Source organism: Alligator mississippiensis, chromosome 3 (genome assembly GCF_030867095.1).
Source record: "Alligator mississippiensis isolate rAllMis1 chromosome 3, rAllMis1, whole genome shotgun sequence".
NCBI classification, from domain to species: Eukaryota; Metazoa; Chordata; order Crocodylia; family Alligatoridae; genus Alligator; species Alligator mississippiensis.
Genome location: NC_081826.1, coordinates 3,092,874 through 3,107,074, shown reverse-complemented (window position 1 = coordinate 3,107,074; position 14,201 = coordinate 3,092,874). Strand labels below are relative to the sequence as shown.

General features: G+C 49.5%; 1 protein-coding gene across 3 annotated transcripts in view; it reads right to left on the bottom strand.

Moving 5' to 3' along the window:
• Positions 1-5,916: 5,916 nt before the first annotated feature.
• TOP1MT (DNA topoisomerase I mitochondrial) overlaps positions 5,917-14,201 on the bottom strand; it is a 35,952-nt gene continuing 27,667 nt past the window's right edge. For all 3 annotated transcript variants that reach the window (XM_059723690.1, XM_059723691.1, XM_014600771.3), the window contains 4 exons: positions 13,571-13,698; positions 12,161-12,255; positions 9,208-9,357; positions 5,917-7,448 (listed from right to left, as the gene is read on the bottom strand). In XM_059723690.1, coding sequence (XP_059579673.1) covers positions 7,346-7,448; positions 9,208-9,357; positions 12,161-12,255; positions 13,571-13,698 — 476 coding nt within the window. In that variant the 3' untranslated portion in view covers positions 5,917-7,345. The remainder of the gene's footprint in view (positions 7,449-9,207; positions 9,358-12,160; positions 12,256-13,570; positions 13,699-14,201) is intronic.

Genomic DNA, 14,201 nt, shown 5'->3' with positions numbered 1-14,201 from the left:
AAAAATTCCAGTGAGTCTAACCACCCTGCTAGGGAAAACTCCACCCACCCCAGGCCAGATTTTGCCAGGGATGATAGGGCAGAAAGGACCTACTAGGTCCCTTGTCTGACCTCCAGTATACCCTGGGGATTATGCTTCGCCCAAATCCCTCTGTATTGGGCCCAAGGACAGGAGTTCAACTAAAATTCTTAAATCCTCTGACGATTATGAGCCACGAGCACCTCTCTGGCGAAGCGGGAGATGCCCAAAGCTCCTGGAGCAGCAGGGAACGGATTAGGTGACATGGGGTGAGATGGTGACAGATGAACCACAGCTCAAGATTAAAAAAAGAGGCAGGATGGGAGAGAAATCCTTGCCACTAGGAACTTGGGGAAGCTATTGCCCAAGCCCATGATGATGCCCCCAAATACCCAAGTGACAGGCCAGCCAGGACTGTGAGAGCATCCCCCAGGTCCCACCAAGGAGCTGGTCCACCCTATTCATCATCTTGTCTCCAGCTCCGGCCACTCTCTAATACCAAGAGCAAATCCCGAACGCACCTGGGAACTCATACAAGGGGTGGAAAAGGCTTCCTGAGCCCTGCAGTGAGCAGGCAATGGGTTATAATCCTTCCTAACCCAGTGCTGTGGCTGTTTTGAGCTGGCCAAAGGAAATATCGCTCCAGCCTTTATGGTTCTCCAGCTATTTTGCTGGAGCAGGAGTACTATCAGGGACTGATTTATAGAGCAAAGAGCAAGTCTCTCAGAGCAGGGGCCAGGTACCATTTCTCAGGTGAGGGACACTGGCAAGCACCAGCAAAGCATTGCACCAACGGCTCTAGTTCAACTGCACGATCCCAGGAGGGAATGGGCTAGGGTACCGCAGCCTGGCTTGGTTTCCATCCAAGGGCTTAGTGAAGAATCGATGCGGCCGACATGACTGTACAGCACACGTTTGTTGCTGAAGAGGTGCTGCTGCAGTGCTTTCCCTCCCAGCCTCAATTAAAAGAGATCAATCCAAAGAGAAATATCATCCAGGGATTGCTTTGACCCATGGCCCTTCCTTAGAGGATTGGTCTCGGTTCTCAGCCGCCATCACAGCCCAGTTGCATGCGCCGCATAGCTAGGCTGGTGCAAAGGGTGCAATCCGGCCCTTCCTGATGCATCAAACAAGTTAGCACCTCAAGAGGGAACATAAAGTGCAATCAATAAGATGTTGGCTGTGGACCAAATGGTTTTCACAGCCACCTCATAAAAAATAAAATAAAATAAAAAAATAAATCTGCCTAGGAGAGCATTTCTTCCTAATGAGCAATACTTAAAACATCCAGTCGTATATCTCAACAACATTAAGGGAGAAGTCAGACGTTACACTTGGACCGTAATAAATCTGTTAAGTAGTGTTAAGAGTTGCAGCGTGCTGCAAGCAGTTGCATATTAATGGTTAATCCTGTTTCAAGCCTGCATAGCTTTGACTTGCCCCTAAAAGACAAGTGAGCAGGGGTGCAGCTAGGAGCCAGGACACCTCGGCTCCAGCCCTACTGGGAGAAGGGGGCTGGGAGCAGGGCATCCTGGGATGCTGGAGGACTGCAAATGGCTCGTGGAACTGACTGAAGTTACCGTAGCACAGCCCAGAGTTAACCTTCACCTGAAATGGTGAAACTTTGGGATGTTCAGAGGGCACCAAGCACAAGTTAATGAGCTTTAACATGAGGACACATGTTTTAAGTGCCCTTAGTTCGGTCTAAGCGCAATGTGCAACTTCACCCTAAAACTCCATTTTGGTGTCTGTGCTTGCTTTCTCCAGGCACTGACTTAAGGAGCATCCATGAGGGAGAAGGCTGCAGATGAATCTCCTTCATGCTATACAGCTGCTGGAAAGGCCTGCCAAGGGTTTCGGTCACCAAGTTTTAAATCAAAGCAGCCTGGAGCCTGCTCTAACTTTTTGGGTGGGGATAATGGGGGTGGGGTAGCAGTCCAGTTTGTGATGGGCTGACCACGTGGTTAATAATATTATACTCAAGAGGAAACAGTGGAAGAAGGGGTGATGCAGATGCACAGTTGTTCATTGTTCACTCTCCCTTTTAGCATCCACTTTCTGCCCCCGCGTGACACTGGAGGACTGGGCAAGGTGGACCTGTGGTCTGACCCAGTACAGGGCACTTCTGTTCTTATTCCCAAGCCAAAAGCAGCCCAAAGTTGGCATATATTAGGGCAGGGTTTCAGTGGTCCTCACTTGTGCTCTGGCATCCCAGTTCCTGCTCTGTGCATCGAGGAGTCATTGGAAATAACATGCAAGCAGCAGGTAGGAGCAGGAGCTGGACCCTGGAAATCTCCCCTCCAGCTGGACCCCCACCCCCATCTCTGGTCCTACAAAAAGGCCAGGCTCTTTCTGCACCGTTTCATCAGCCTTTCCCTCCGAAGCACTGGGTTTTTAAGAGCACTGAGCCCACTGCCCTGTTGCACTATTTCATCTCATTATTGAACACAAGTTTAACCCAAAAAAGAGTACATCCTTGAAACAGGGTGGCCTGATCCTTTCAAGTGGGCAGGGGAGGCCTGGCGCCAGCCAGCCCTGTATGATGGTCTGTATAAAGGACTGAGAAGAGAGACTTGTGCTCTCCTGGGGAAGCCCTGTCTGAAGCAGAAAGTTTTACATCACAGAGGTGATGACAGGTCTTCCTCCCAAGGGATAGGGAAGAAGCCCATCCATAGCCTCCGCCTCACCGCTGGGGAGTAACATCTGAAAGCCGGCTGCATTTACCCTTGCTTCACTTCATTCCCATTGCTGCTAGTTACCACACACTGATTTTAGGGCCAGAAGGGATGGCCAGTTCACATACTCCACCTCCTCTCCAATGCAGACCAAAGATTCATCCAGTTACTCCTGTATTTGGGGCAGGGCAGATGCGGCATCTTGCTAGGCCTGCAGGGATGAGAGATGATGAGTCTTGCTCCAAGTTCCTGCTAAAAGCTGGACCCCTGTAAAACCCAACACTAAAATGGGCATAATTCAGTCGCATGAGACATTGCAAACCATTTATGTCATAGGTTGCAATATCCACCATCTCCTGTAGAAGAAAAGATGCCAAAATGGGCACCCGATCAGCCAGGCAGCAGAATCCAAGGCAGATGGGCATGATGCTACAGGCACGTGGCTCCACAGTGGGTCATTAGCTACAGAAAAAGCTCCTTGCATTAATTGGAGTCACTTGCAAATCAAGGGAAGCAATTTTTTTTCACTCTATGTAGCACTAGTGAGGCCTCACCTGGACTCTTTATGTCCAGTTTGAGGCCTCAAGAATCAAGAAAGATGCAGACAGATTGCAAAGAGCCCGGCACAAACAGAAAAAGTGATTAAGGGCTGGGTCAGGCAAGCCTGATAAGGACAGACTGAAAGAACTAGGATTGCTTAGTCTGGAGATGACCAAGGAAGGGATTTGATAATAGTTGGTCTTATAAAAAGATATCGCATCCACCCAAAGAACCTTGCCTGCCTTTGATAATAGTTCAGATACCTGAAGGGTGATTATTGCAGAGAGGATTATTTAGGAGTCGAGCTGGACTGGACCCTTACCTACTGCCAGCATTTGGAAGGGATTCAGAGTCAGGTTAAACAGCAAAGGAGCTCTTATCCATCACCTTGTTGGCTCCACCTGGGCTGCAAGTTTCCAAACACTTTGCACCTCCGCTTCGGCGCTTGCATCTGCTGCTGCTGAGTACTGCGCGCCAGTATGGGGCTGGAGCAATCACAATCAAAGTTAGTGGAGTTCAGCCTTAACACCATCATGAGGACCATCGCCAGATGCCTTATGCCAACCCCACCAGTCCTCTCAGGCATTGTCCCCAGAGACAAGCTGCTGCCCTGGCCCTAAGCCTCAAAGCCCAAGAGCCAGACCATCCTTTGCACTCCAGCCTAGTAGCTGCAAGCCAGAAAACCAGCCATCACCTGAAGTCTTGGAGCCCGTTCTCCACTCGGGCTAACAAGCTCATTAAATCTGCAGATGGCACGTCACCTATAGCATGCACCTCCCATCGGCGGAGCAGGAAACAGGCTGCACGGAGAAAGCACTTCATCCCCAACACCAGCTTCCACCAGGTTGGCACCTGCCCCGCGGGGCCTGGACGGCTCTTAAACCATCCAATGCCCGTTCTGTGACGGTTAAGGCAATGCACTCTTAGAGCCTTGCCAACCATCAGACGGCCGGCCACATCATCTACAAATGCCCTTACAACCTTCCTTTGGGTACTCAAGGTCTCATCGACCAGTCTACCTGTTGCTGGTTTTCAGGCCCTCACACTTCCAACATACGAGCATGACGACACTTGCTTTATCATCATCATCATCACAGAGAGGATGGAGATGGGCTTATCTTTGTGCCCACAGGCGACAGGACTAGGAGCACAAACTCCAAGCTTCAGCAGAGGAAATTTAGGTTAGAGAATAGGAGGAACTTTCTGACGATGGGGGTGGTCAAGCCTTGCAACAGGCTGAGCAAAGAGGTTGTGAAATCTCCATCCTTGGAAACTTTCAAAAGCAGGCTGGACAGACTTGGCTGGGACGGTGCAGTCCGGGACCATCCTACCGTGAGTAGGACTTGATGAGGTCCTTTCCAGCCCTGCTTTCCTAGGACACTGCTGTTCCTCAACCATAGCAGCATGACCTTCTGTCCCGAACCCAGCATGCTTCAGTGAAGCAGCAATTTTCTACCAAAAGAGGCAGCTGGCCTTGATCTGAAGCCACTGGCAGAAAACCCATTGCTTCCTTTGCAAAACTTTGCTCTCAGCTTGGGCTGCATCAATGCTAGGAGCACGCTGCCAATATAGGAGCATTCACACCGTGCACCAAAGCGCTCCAGGCGTAGACGCTGCCTAAAGGGCGCATGCTCGGGTACGGGCTGAGCTGCCCTTTGTACTGCTAGAGGGAAAGCACCAAGATGCCAGCGGCAAAAGCTCAGGGATTTCAGTGTCCGTCCTACAGGGTCCTGGCTGATATCGGGCTGTGTTTGTCCAGACAACAAGATTTTCCTCCAACTGGCTTGGGACTAAATTGGATTCACTCGGAGGACCTGAAACCACTGGAGGCAGCACATCCACTGGGAAGACTTAGAGGGTTTGAACTGGCATCTCTACCAGCATTGGTGTGAAATTAGAGCTAAAAAGGGGCAATTCAGCTAACTGGCTCTTACCCTGTAGCCAAGAGGAGATGGGACAGACACGCTCTTCCAGCGGGCTTCAGATGCACCTCAAATCACTCGACGAAAAACCACTCTAGCTGGCACAGAGACACGACATTCAGAGCCCTAAATCTTTTAGAGCTGACAATCCCTTCCAGGGGCTAAAAGGCGAGTCTGCATTAATGGAAGAGACATGAGCTAATTTATGGTATTAGACTATTCACACGTACACAAACTAGACATGGGGCAGTTTGCATTAACCATTATGTGACCTGGAAAAAGAAAACCTAATAATCCATCTAGATATTAGATTAGAAACTCACAGACCATACCACTTATTAAATGCAAATCATTATAAAATCATCTCTTCTCCTTTTACTGCTTTTCAGTGCCATTTCTTGACATGAATATTTAAAGAGCTGCATTTTCCCAGGCGCCATCCCAGAAACCCATACATGCACTGGTTTTGCATGCCAGGTCCTTAATATTCATCCCACCACCCCACATGCAGGGTCTTTGCAATGGGAGGTCATGGGCGCTTGCTTCTAGTCTGGGGCTGAAAAGCAACTCCAGTGTCACCGAGGCCGATCCCCTCCCCTTGCAAACAAAACGCGTCGTGCAATTCTCATCATAAACCAATCCGGCTCCATTATAAAGCTCATGAGGATTTTGTCCTCGCCGCTCTGATGCAAAGACTTTTCTGGCACCTTTTTCTGAAGCATCAAAAAAGGTTAAAAAGAAAGAAATCCCAGGCACCAATGTACACAAAGTATCTCAAATTTTAATGAAATGCGCTCTGCGTGTCTGACTCCAAACAAAAATGATAACTTAAATAAGTTAACGTAAAGAGCAACTGACTGCAAACGAATCCATGGAAAACAACCATGTATATCAGGAATGCCTCAAGACTACGGGGACATGAATTTTATCCATTAAATAATACACGGTTTACCCTTGATTTAACCCTCAGTTTGAATACCAACATTTTAGTGATGGAAGTCTTTTCAGGCTAATTTCTTGCAAGATCCATCAAACTCCCTTGAATGCTTCCTATCAACAATGAAGTGGTCAAATGTATAGTTTTACTGTATTGTAGCTACAGTATTTCCCGCTCAGGTCTGTGGTCAATGCCTTGTGCTTCTCACCTTAACCAAGGTCATGGAGAAACACAGATGGACCGGTGCAGTCGCATGCCCCAGACTGTCAGATCTGCAGCAAAATCATTTGCTTTAGCTATACGCCCGCCCAATGCTTACAGACTGCCATATACCCTACAAGAGGAAAATGTACACACGGGGTGACTTACTGCCACTGACATCACTCTAAAGGTACTTGGATCCCAACTGAAAGCCTGCTGTAAGCAAAGGAAAAAGCAAAATCTATTGACTTCAGTGGACTATGAATTAAAATCAGGCCCGTGTTATCAGACTGAGGATATGCAATCAGGTATACTCGTGTACACTTTGCAAGCTGCGCCGTTTTCCATTTTGAAGCCCCACATCCACTGTGCAGCAAACTGGATTTCTGCACAGTATTTCCCATCATTTATACCTGTCCCTAAACTGAAGTTTCCTACAGGCCCTTATGGTCATGTTTGGCAACTTGAACATTTTTTTTTCCCCTTTTCAGACCGAATTTTGAAGAAACATAAACTATTCTGCGATTCTCGCCGCGTCTCAAATGGGTTTAGATAACCCGAGAATATCCCTTCTCCAGACGTGCCCGAGCCGCTCCCCTCTTCGATGACATGACAGTGCTTTCCGCAGCTACAACCGCTTGGGTTCAGCAAAGTGCTTTTACGTGTTTCTAGTCAAGCTAATTTCTCAGATGAAGTTTGAAGAAAAGAAAAGATGCAGAGAAGGGAGATGGGATTAGATTATCTAATCTAGTTTTAGGCTGTAGGATTAAGGCTCATTCCCAACTTGTGATTTTCAACCTCAGGGAGGGAACAAATCACTGGGTGGCTGCCATACGAGGAAGGGAATTCAAAGTGCAGGCATCCAGCTGTACCTGTTTCAAGTACAAAGCAGGGGTGGCTTTTATACAAAAAAAAAAAAGGCATGAAATATATGCAGCAAGTACTCCCCAAGGTGGGTTACCACTGCAAAATGGTAACTGCAGCACATAAAACCATCCAAAAGGTACCAAAAGAGCCCGAAAGAAGTCGGGTTCCCGGGGAAAGCCACTTTCTCAGAACTCAAAGTCTTCATCGGCCATGTCGATGGCCCAGGCAAACTTCTCGCGCTGAGTTTTGTTGTAGATCTTCTCGATGGGCACGCCAAACTTCTTGCACCTGCAGGCAAGCATAAGGCACGGGGTAAGGCAACGTGCACCCAGTCAGGCCGGACCGACTTGCAGGACACTTTCTTATGTTCTGCAAGTTGCCTATGAAGGCTCCCTGCCCCGTGATAACTAACAAAGCTGGAAGTCTTCACAAGCAGCATATGTCCCTTCTCCAACGCACAGCACTGGCTGGGTTTTACGCTCCTGTTGCATGCTGTAATGGAGGAAAGCCAAGTGGGTTGGTGCATAGGGCCATTTATAAATGTTATGTTTTTCTAGGTTTCATCCGAACTACAGCCATCGCTATATACACGTGGACGTCTGTAGTTCAAAGTAAAATTGGTCAACCCAAATAAGCTAATCCTCATTGAATGCAATGCAAACGAGGGCAGTCTGAACGAGGCAATTGAAACGGTATTCATTAACATGTATATACTGCGTTGGTTTTAGGAAAACCAATCCTTAGGAACTCAGATAAGCATTGCAAGCGCAGAGGCCATCAGGCACAAAGTAACACCTTGCCAAAGTCAAACGTGCCAACACCACCTCACCTCGGGTCCATTGCACCCATTCGAACAGCACTTTAGAGATCTGCAACCATGCAGCACTGCTTAAACAGCCTTATTATAGCTCCCTAATTACCTCCAACCGCCCCTGCCGTGATGGTCAATGATCATCTATTAACCCTTCATCTGAATTGAAACTGGATTGAACTGTGTGATGTGAATCAGCTAAGTTTAGAAAATGGCCTAGAGCACTGAACTGAGATGAGAGATGCGGGTTCAAACCCCAGCTCAGATACACAATGACTTGCCCAGGCATTGAGCTACCTCTGGGCTCAATTCTCTGTTGGTAAATGGGGACGATTTTTCCCCTAATGCACGAAGGGGGTTTCAAAGAGTCTTCTAATGACTGCAATGTGTTTGCTCACCTCGACGGGGAGCACCGACTAAGTATGTCCCAGGGACGCAAGCAGTGTTTCTATTTAGGAGCACGATACCCATGCTCCGCGACTGTACTGACCCCAAGGAGTTTCCAGCTGCAATTCAAGGACCTTATTCCACATAAGGTAAGAACAGCTATTTACTGGGCTGGACCATAACTCTACCTTGCCCAGTCTCCTGCACCAAATAGCAGCAGAGAGCAGATGTTAACAGGAAGAGTGAAATGGGTCTCCCTATTGACCTTCTCTTCAGCATCTAGCATTTTGTAAACCCCTTCAAGCATCTCTTTTCTAAACTGAACAGGCCTGGCCTTGCTGCCCTTCCCTTATAGGGAAGCCCCTCCATCCTACTCCCCATCCTTGCTGCCCTTCTCCAATTCTTCTACCTCCTTTTGGAGATGCGGGGACCAGAAGTGGGCACGGTATTCGAGGTGCAGACACACCGTGGATTTATTAACGGGGCATGATGATGCTTTCCGTTTTGCTCACAATTCCCTTCCTAATAATTTCTAACATCTTGTTTGCCCCCGACAGCTGCTGAGCTAATGCTTTCAGCAAACTGTCCCCCAGGACTCCCAGATCTCTTTTCTGTGTGGTAAGCACTACACGTAGAGCCCACTGTAGTGTAGGGATATTTTGGATTATTTTTGACCACATGCATCCCTTTCACACTTACCCACCTTGACTGGAGATGCTCAGGGGGTCGAATATTTACTTCTGCATGGTCAGGTCTTATCGCTCTACTTTCCACGTCCAAGACAGGCACGCACACTACAGGGTGTGCAACAGGTTCACAGACCACATTTCAAGTATGCCGATCACCTACCAGGCCACGCTAATCCTAGGATCCAAGTAATTCAGCTTGGACGTGCCCAGAGCGATCTGCTTGTTCTCCTCCTTGTCCATGACTTGGACGTTCAATTTCTCCAGCTGCTCTTTAATTTTCTCCAGCAACTTCTTTTTCTTCTCCACGGCCCTGGAAAGGGAGAAAGGCTAGTCCAAACCAAGTGCTCGTAAGGAAAATCAGACGAAAAGAGAGATGGAAAATGTCACTGCTGTCTGCTGCCCACTCTTTGAAAAGCAAACCAGCCCTAAACCTGGCTTAAATGTCACCATTTCAAGCAAGAGCAAAGAATAAGGACCGCCTGGTGTGCCGCAGCTCCAAGCCTCAAGACTCAGAGGTTTCTAGCTTCAGTGCCGTCTAAAAGCTGCTATATCCCAAGAACTTAATGCAATATGCACTCATCTCAGTGCAAAGGCCCCTTGATCCCAACAGGGCTACACCAAACCTTAAAGAGATGGAGGCACTTCTTGGATGGAAACAGGCAGGCATGAATTGGTGGCACTGGCTGGAGAGATTTCAAGAAGCGGTGAGGTTTGGTAAAGAATGAACTTTCTTTACTAAACTTTCCCTTGGGTCCTCATCTATGGTATTAGGACAAGGTTAATTTGAAAGTCCCTGAAAAGAGAGTCTCTGGCTTCCTCCTTGTGTTTGATCTGGTCACCGAGGACAAAACCCAGCCCTTTGGGTCCATCCATGAAGCAACAACTGATTCCCCTCTCCTTGCCCCCAAAGCAAATCACAACATAGATCAGCATCTCTGCACTAGGATTTTGGAAACACCTTCAAGAAGTGCTCAAACAAAGAACTACAAGCGTATGCTCTCAGGGCATGATTTTGGGACTGGAAAAAGGCCATGAATCAACTTGGATTCAGCATAAAACACAATGCTAGTTAACTCCAGGGACAGTGGACTAAGGTCTTCACACGTCACTGAAGCGCCTTACCTGTTTTCCAAGAGCATCCTCAAAATGGAGATGGCAAACTGGGGTTAGAAGCCTTGAAATTCACAGCTCTTAAATCAGCACATCCCATGATGCCATTAAACATATTGCAATGATTGCACAGACAGGGAGGATGAGAGTCCCTATGCACCAAAGTGGTTTAATGCAGCGAGCCAATGCTGGGACTGGCATCATGTTAAGGGACCACCTATGTGCTTATCTGACACGAATGCATGGGGAATATGTTGCAGATGGACAGACTCCTGGAGTTTTGCAATAGCTGACAGTAAGGCTCTTGCTAAAAGCCAAACCCTGACACCTTGGATACAGGAAGGGAAAGTCAGACCCATCACGGGCTCTATATGTGCCCCAGAAATCTTGGACACACTGCTTTGGATTTCAGTAAAGCAGGAAATAGTCCAAGATCTAGAAACCCAGTATCAGCACTTATAACCCTCATGTCCCTTCTCACCTCCACCCCTCTGCAGGCACCAGCCAGACTCAGCATCTGGGAGGGGAAGCGACTGATCACAGAGTCATAGAAAATGAGGGTTGAAGGGACTTCAGGAGCTCACATCTAGTCCAACCCTCTGCTCCAAGCAGAACCAGCCCCAACAATATGATCATAGGCAAAGCTTTGTCCAGCCAGACCTTCAAAACCTCCAAGGATGGAGACTCCACCACCTCTCTGGGTAACCTGTTCTAGTTTATGACCATCCTAATGAAAATGTTTTTCCTAATACCCAACCTCAACCTCCCTTGCTGCACCTTGAGCCCATTGCTCCTTGTCCTGCCATCTGCCCCCACTGAGACCAGCCCAGGTCTATCCTCGTTGCAGCCCCCCTGCAGGGAGGTGAAGGCTGCTATTCAATCCCCCTCGGTCTTCTCTTCTCCGGACTAAATCAGCCCAGTTCCCTCAGCCTCTCCTCACCAGTCCTGTCCCCCAGCCCCACACCATTTCCATTGCCCTCTGCTGGACCCTCTCCAATGTGTCCACATCCCTTCTGTAGCGGGGGCCACAGCTGGACACCAGACTCCAGATGTGGCCTCCCCAGTGCCAAATAGAGGGAAGAATCACTGCCATTGATCTGCCAGCAACGCTCCTACCAATGCAGCCCAGGATGCCGGTCGCCTTCTTGGCACCCAGGACACACTGCTGGCTCCTGTTCACCTTCTTGTCCCCTATCCCCACAGGTCCTTTTCTGCAGAGCTGCTGCCCAGCCCGTCGCCCCCAGCCTGCACCGGTGCATGGGATTGCTCCCTCCTCAGTGCAGGACTTTGCACTTGTCCTTGCTGAACCTCATGGAGGTTTCTTTTGGTCCAAACCTCCAATTTGTCGAGGTCTCCGAATCCTAACCCTACCCTCCAGTGCATCTACTACACCCTGCACCTTGGTGTCATCTGCAGACTTGCTGAGGACAATACCAGGCCCTGAGTACTTAGCTAGGAATATCTAGGGATGAGAGGAGTGTGAAGATAGGACATGCTGACACATCCTTGCAAAGTGCCAGAAGAGGCTGCAGACTCTTTCACTGGAGGACTTTCAGAATAGGATACACCGGGGCTGGGGGGGGCGACCCACAACACACACGTGCCACGGACAGCCTCTGTGTGTGGCTTGCAGACTGGGGAGGGAGCAGAAGGCAGAGCAGCAGATCAGGCAGGAGAAGGGGATCAGAGCGGTACTCAAACACCAGCGCTGTGTTCGAATCAGACGCTGCATCCGTGTGAGATCCGTGTTGCAAGCAGCACGTTTCCTAGCTCCATTCCTGCAGACCAGGGACCCGCGAGCCAGAGGCAGGACCTCCCAGCTGAAGCTGCCTGCCCTGCTGCTGACACGTAGTGTTGAAATCAAAGCCCTGCCTCCCGTTCATCACCTCCTGCCATGTCAAGGTGAGGATGATCTGTGTCTTGAGGTGGCAAGAGGCACAGCTGAGAAGGGGTCCCGACCTCCCCCGCACTCCTTCACTACCAAGGACCCCAGGGTCACTCACTCTTTTGATTTCACGTCCTTCTTGGCTTTGCGATCAGCCTTGGCTCTTTTCAGCTCGGCTTGTGCGTCCTCCAGCTGCTGGTTCTTGGCGTCTATCTGGGAGAGAAGCTAAAGATTACTCTGAGCTCCCTCCCAGAGACACCCTGATCGAGAGCCTGCCCTGGTAGAGGCCCCATGCCACCTCAGGCCAGCAATGCTACCAGGGCAGCTGCCATTTTCATAAAACCATAGAAAATGAGAGTGGGAAGGGACCTCAGGAGGTCACATCTAGTCCAACCCCCTGCTCCAAGCAGGACCAGCCCCAACTACATCATCCCAGACAAGGATTTGTCAAACCAGGTCTTCAAAATCTCTAAGGATGGAGATGCCACCACCTCTGGGAAGCCTGTTCCAGTGCTTTACTAACCTCCTAGTGAGAGAGTTTTTCATAATATCCAACCTGAACTTCCCTTGCTGCAACCTGAGCCCATTGCTCCTTGCCCTGCCGTCTGCCCCCACTGAGACCAGTCCAGCTCCATCCTCTTTGCAGCCCCCCTGCAGGGAGGTGAAGGCTGCTATTCAATCCCCCTCCGTCTTCTCTTCTCCAGACTCAATCAGCCCACTTCCCTCCTCCTCTCCTCACCAGTCCTGTCCCCCAGCTCCCAAACTATTTTTGTTGCTGGACTCTCTCCAATGTGTCCACATCCTTTCTGTAGTGGGGGTCCACAGCTGGACAGAGGACTCCAGATGTGGCCTCCCTAATGCTGAATAGGGGGGAAGAATCACTGCCCTCAATCTGCCAGCACCGCTCCTACCGATGAAGCCCAGGATGCCGGTAGCCTGCTTATGGATGTCAGAACAATTCGGGGGGAGATGGGCACTGTAGCCGTAACAGATGCAGGTACAAAGGATTGTAGGGAAAGGCACCCGAAGACAGATTAACAGCAGAGGGGACTGCGAGACCCCATCTAACCTGCACGACGGAGGCAGCAGACCTGCTCCCGGCACCAAGCCCGGTGCCTGGCTGGACTACGGCAGAGCTTCCCAGGAAGCCGCCCAGGCACAACTTAAAGACGAACAAAGCATTTGATTCCCTTTGGCTCGCTCCAAATCCGTGCTCGGTTTTTCTGGAGATATGGTCCGACTTCAGCTTCCAGACTTTGCTGCTTTTCTTGTTCTCCACAAACCTTTGAGGACCTGATTTCTCCTATACACCCTAGTGCTCCAATACACCCTAATCAAGGTACCTAATTCCCCCCCCCCCCCAAGAACTAAATTGACCCCCTTAGTGCAATCTGTAAGGTGTTTTTTCCAGCCCTCGCAACATTGTGGATGCTCCATACATGCTTTGGACCAACCAAGCCCCCCACAAGATCAGCACTACACCACCCCATTAGCACCTCCGGCATTACCCATGCCCTGCCACCCTTACCTTGGCCTGGAGGGCCTGCATTGACTTCTCAAAGGTTTTGGGTGTTGCCCTCTGATGGTTACACAGAACGGCCACGGCCCGGTTGGCTCGGTTGTAAGCAAGGAGTTTGGCAGCTACGTTGTCTTCAGCTGGAAAAATAACACTACCATCAGACACATGGGTTAGGAAATGGAAGCAGCTTGAACCTTACAGGTTTCTGATGTGGGAAGGGGGGAGGAAGAAATTAGGAGATTTGCAACATATCTATCTAAGCTTTTGCATCGTCAGTCATAGAGAAATGGAGCTGGAAGAGCCCTCCAGAGGTCGCATCCGGTCCAACCTGCTGCCTGAGGCAGGAGCAATGCTATCCAAACCATCCCACCCAACCATAATCTAACCTCTACGTGAGAAGACCCTCAACCCTGACACAACATAGACCTAGCACCCAAACCTGCCACAGGTAAAGCAAGGGAAACACGGCAGCCAAAGTCCTGCTTTTGGAAAGTCAATATACACTCAAGAGGTCCTGGATAGAAGGCCATGCCCCCACTACAGAAGAGGTCAAAAAAGACCTCCCTATTCCCCACAGTGCATACCAGTCTGACCATGGGGTAAAATCCCTTACTGACCCCAGATATAGCATTGGTTTGCC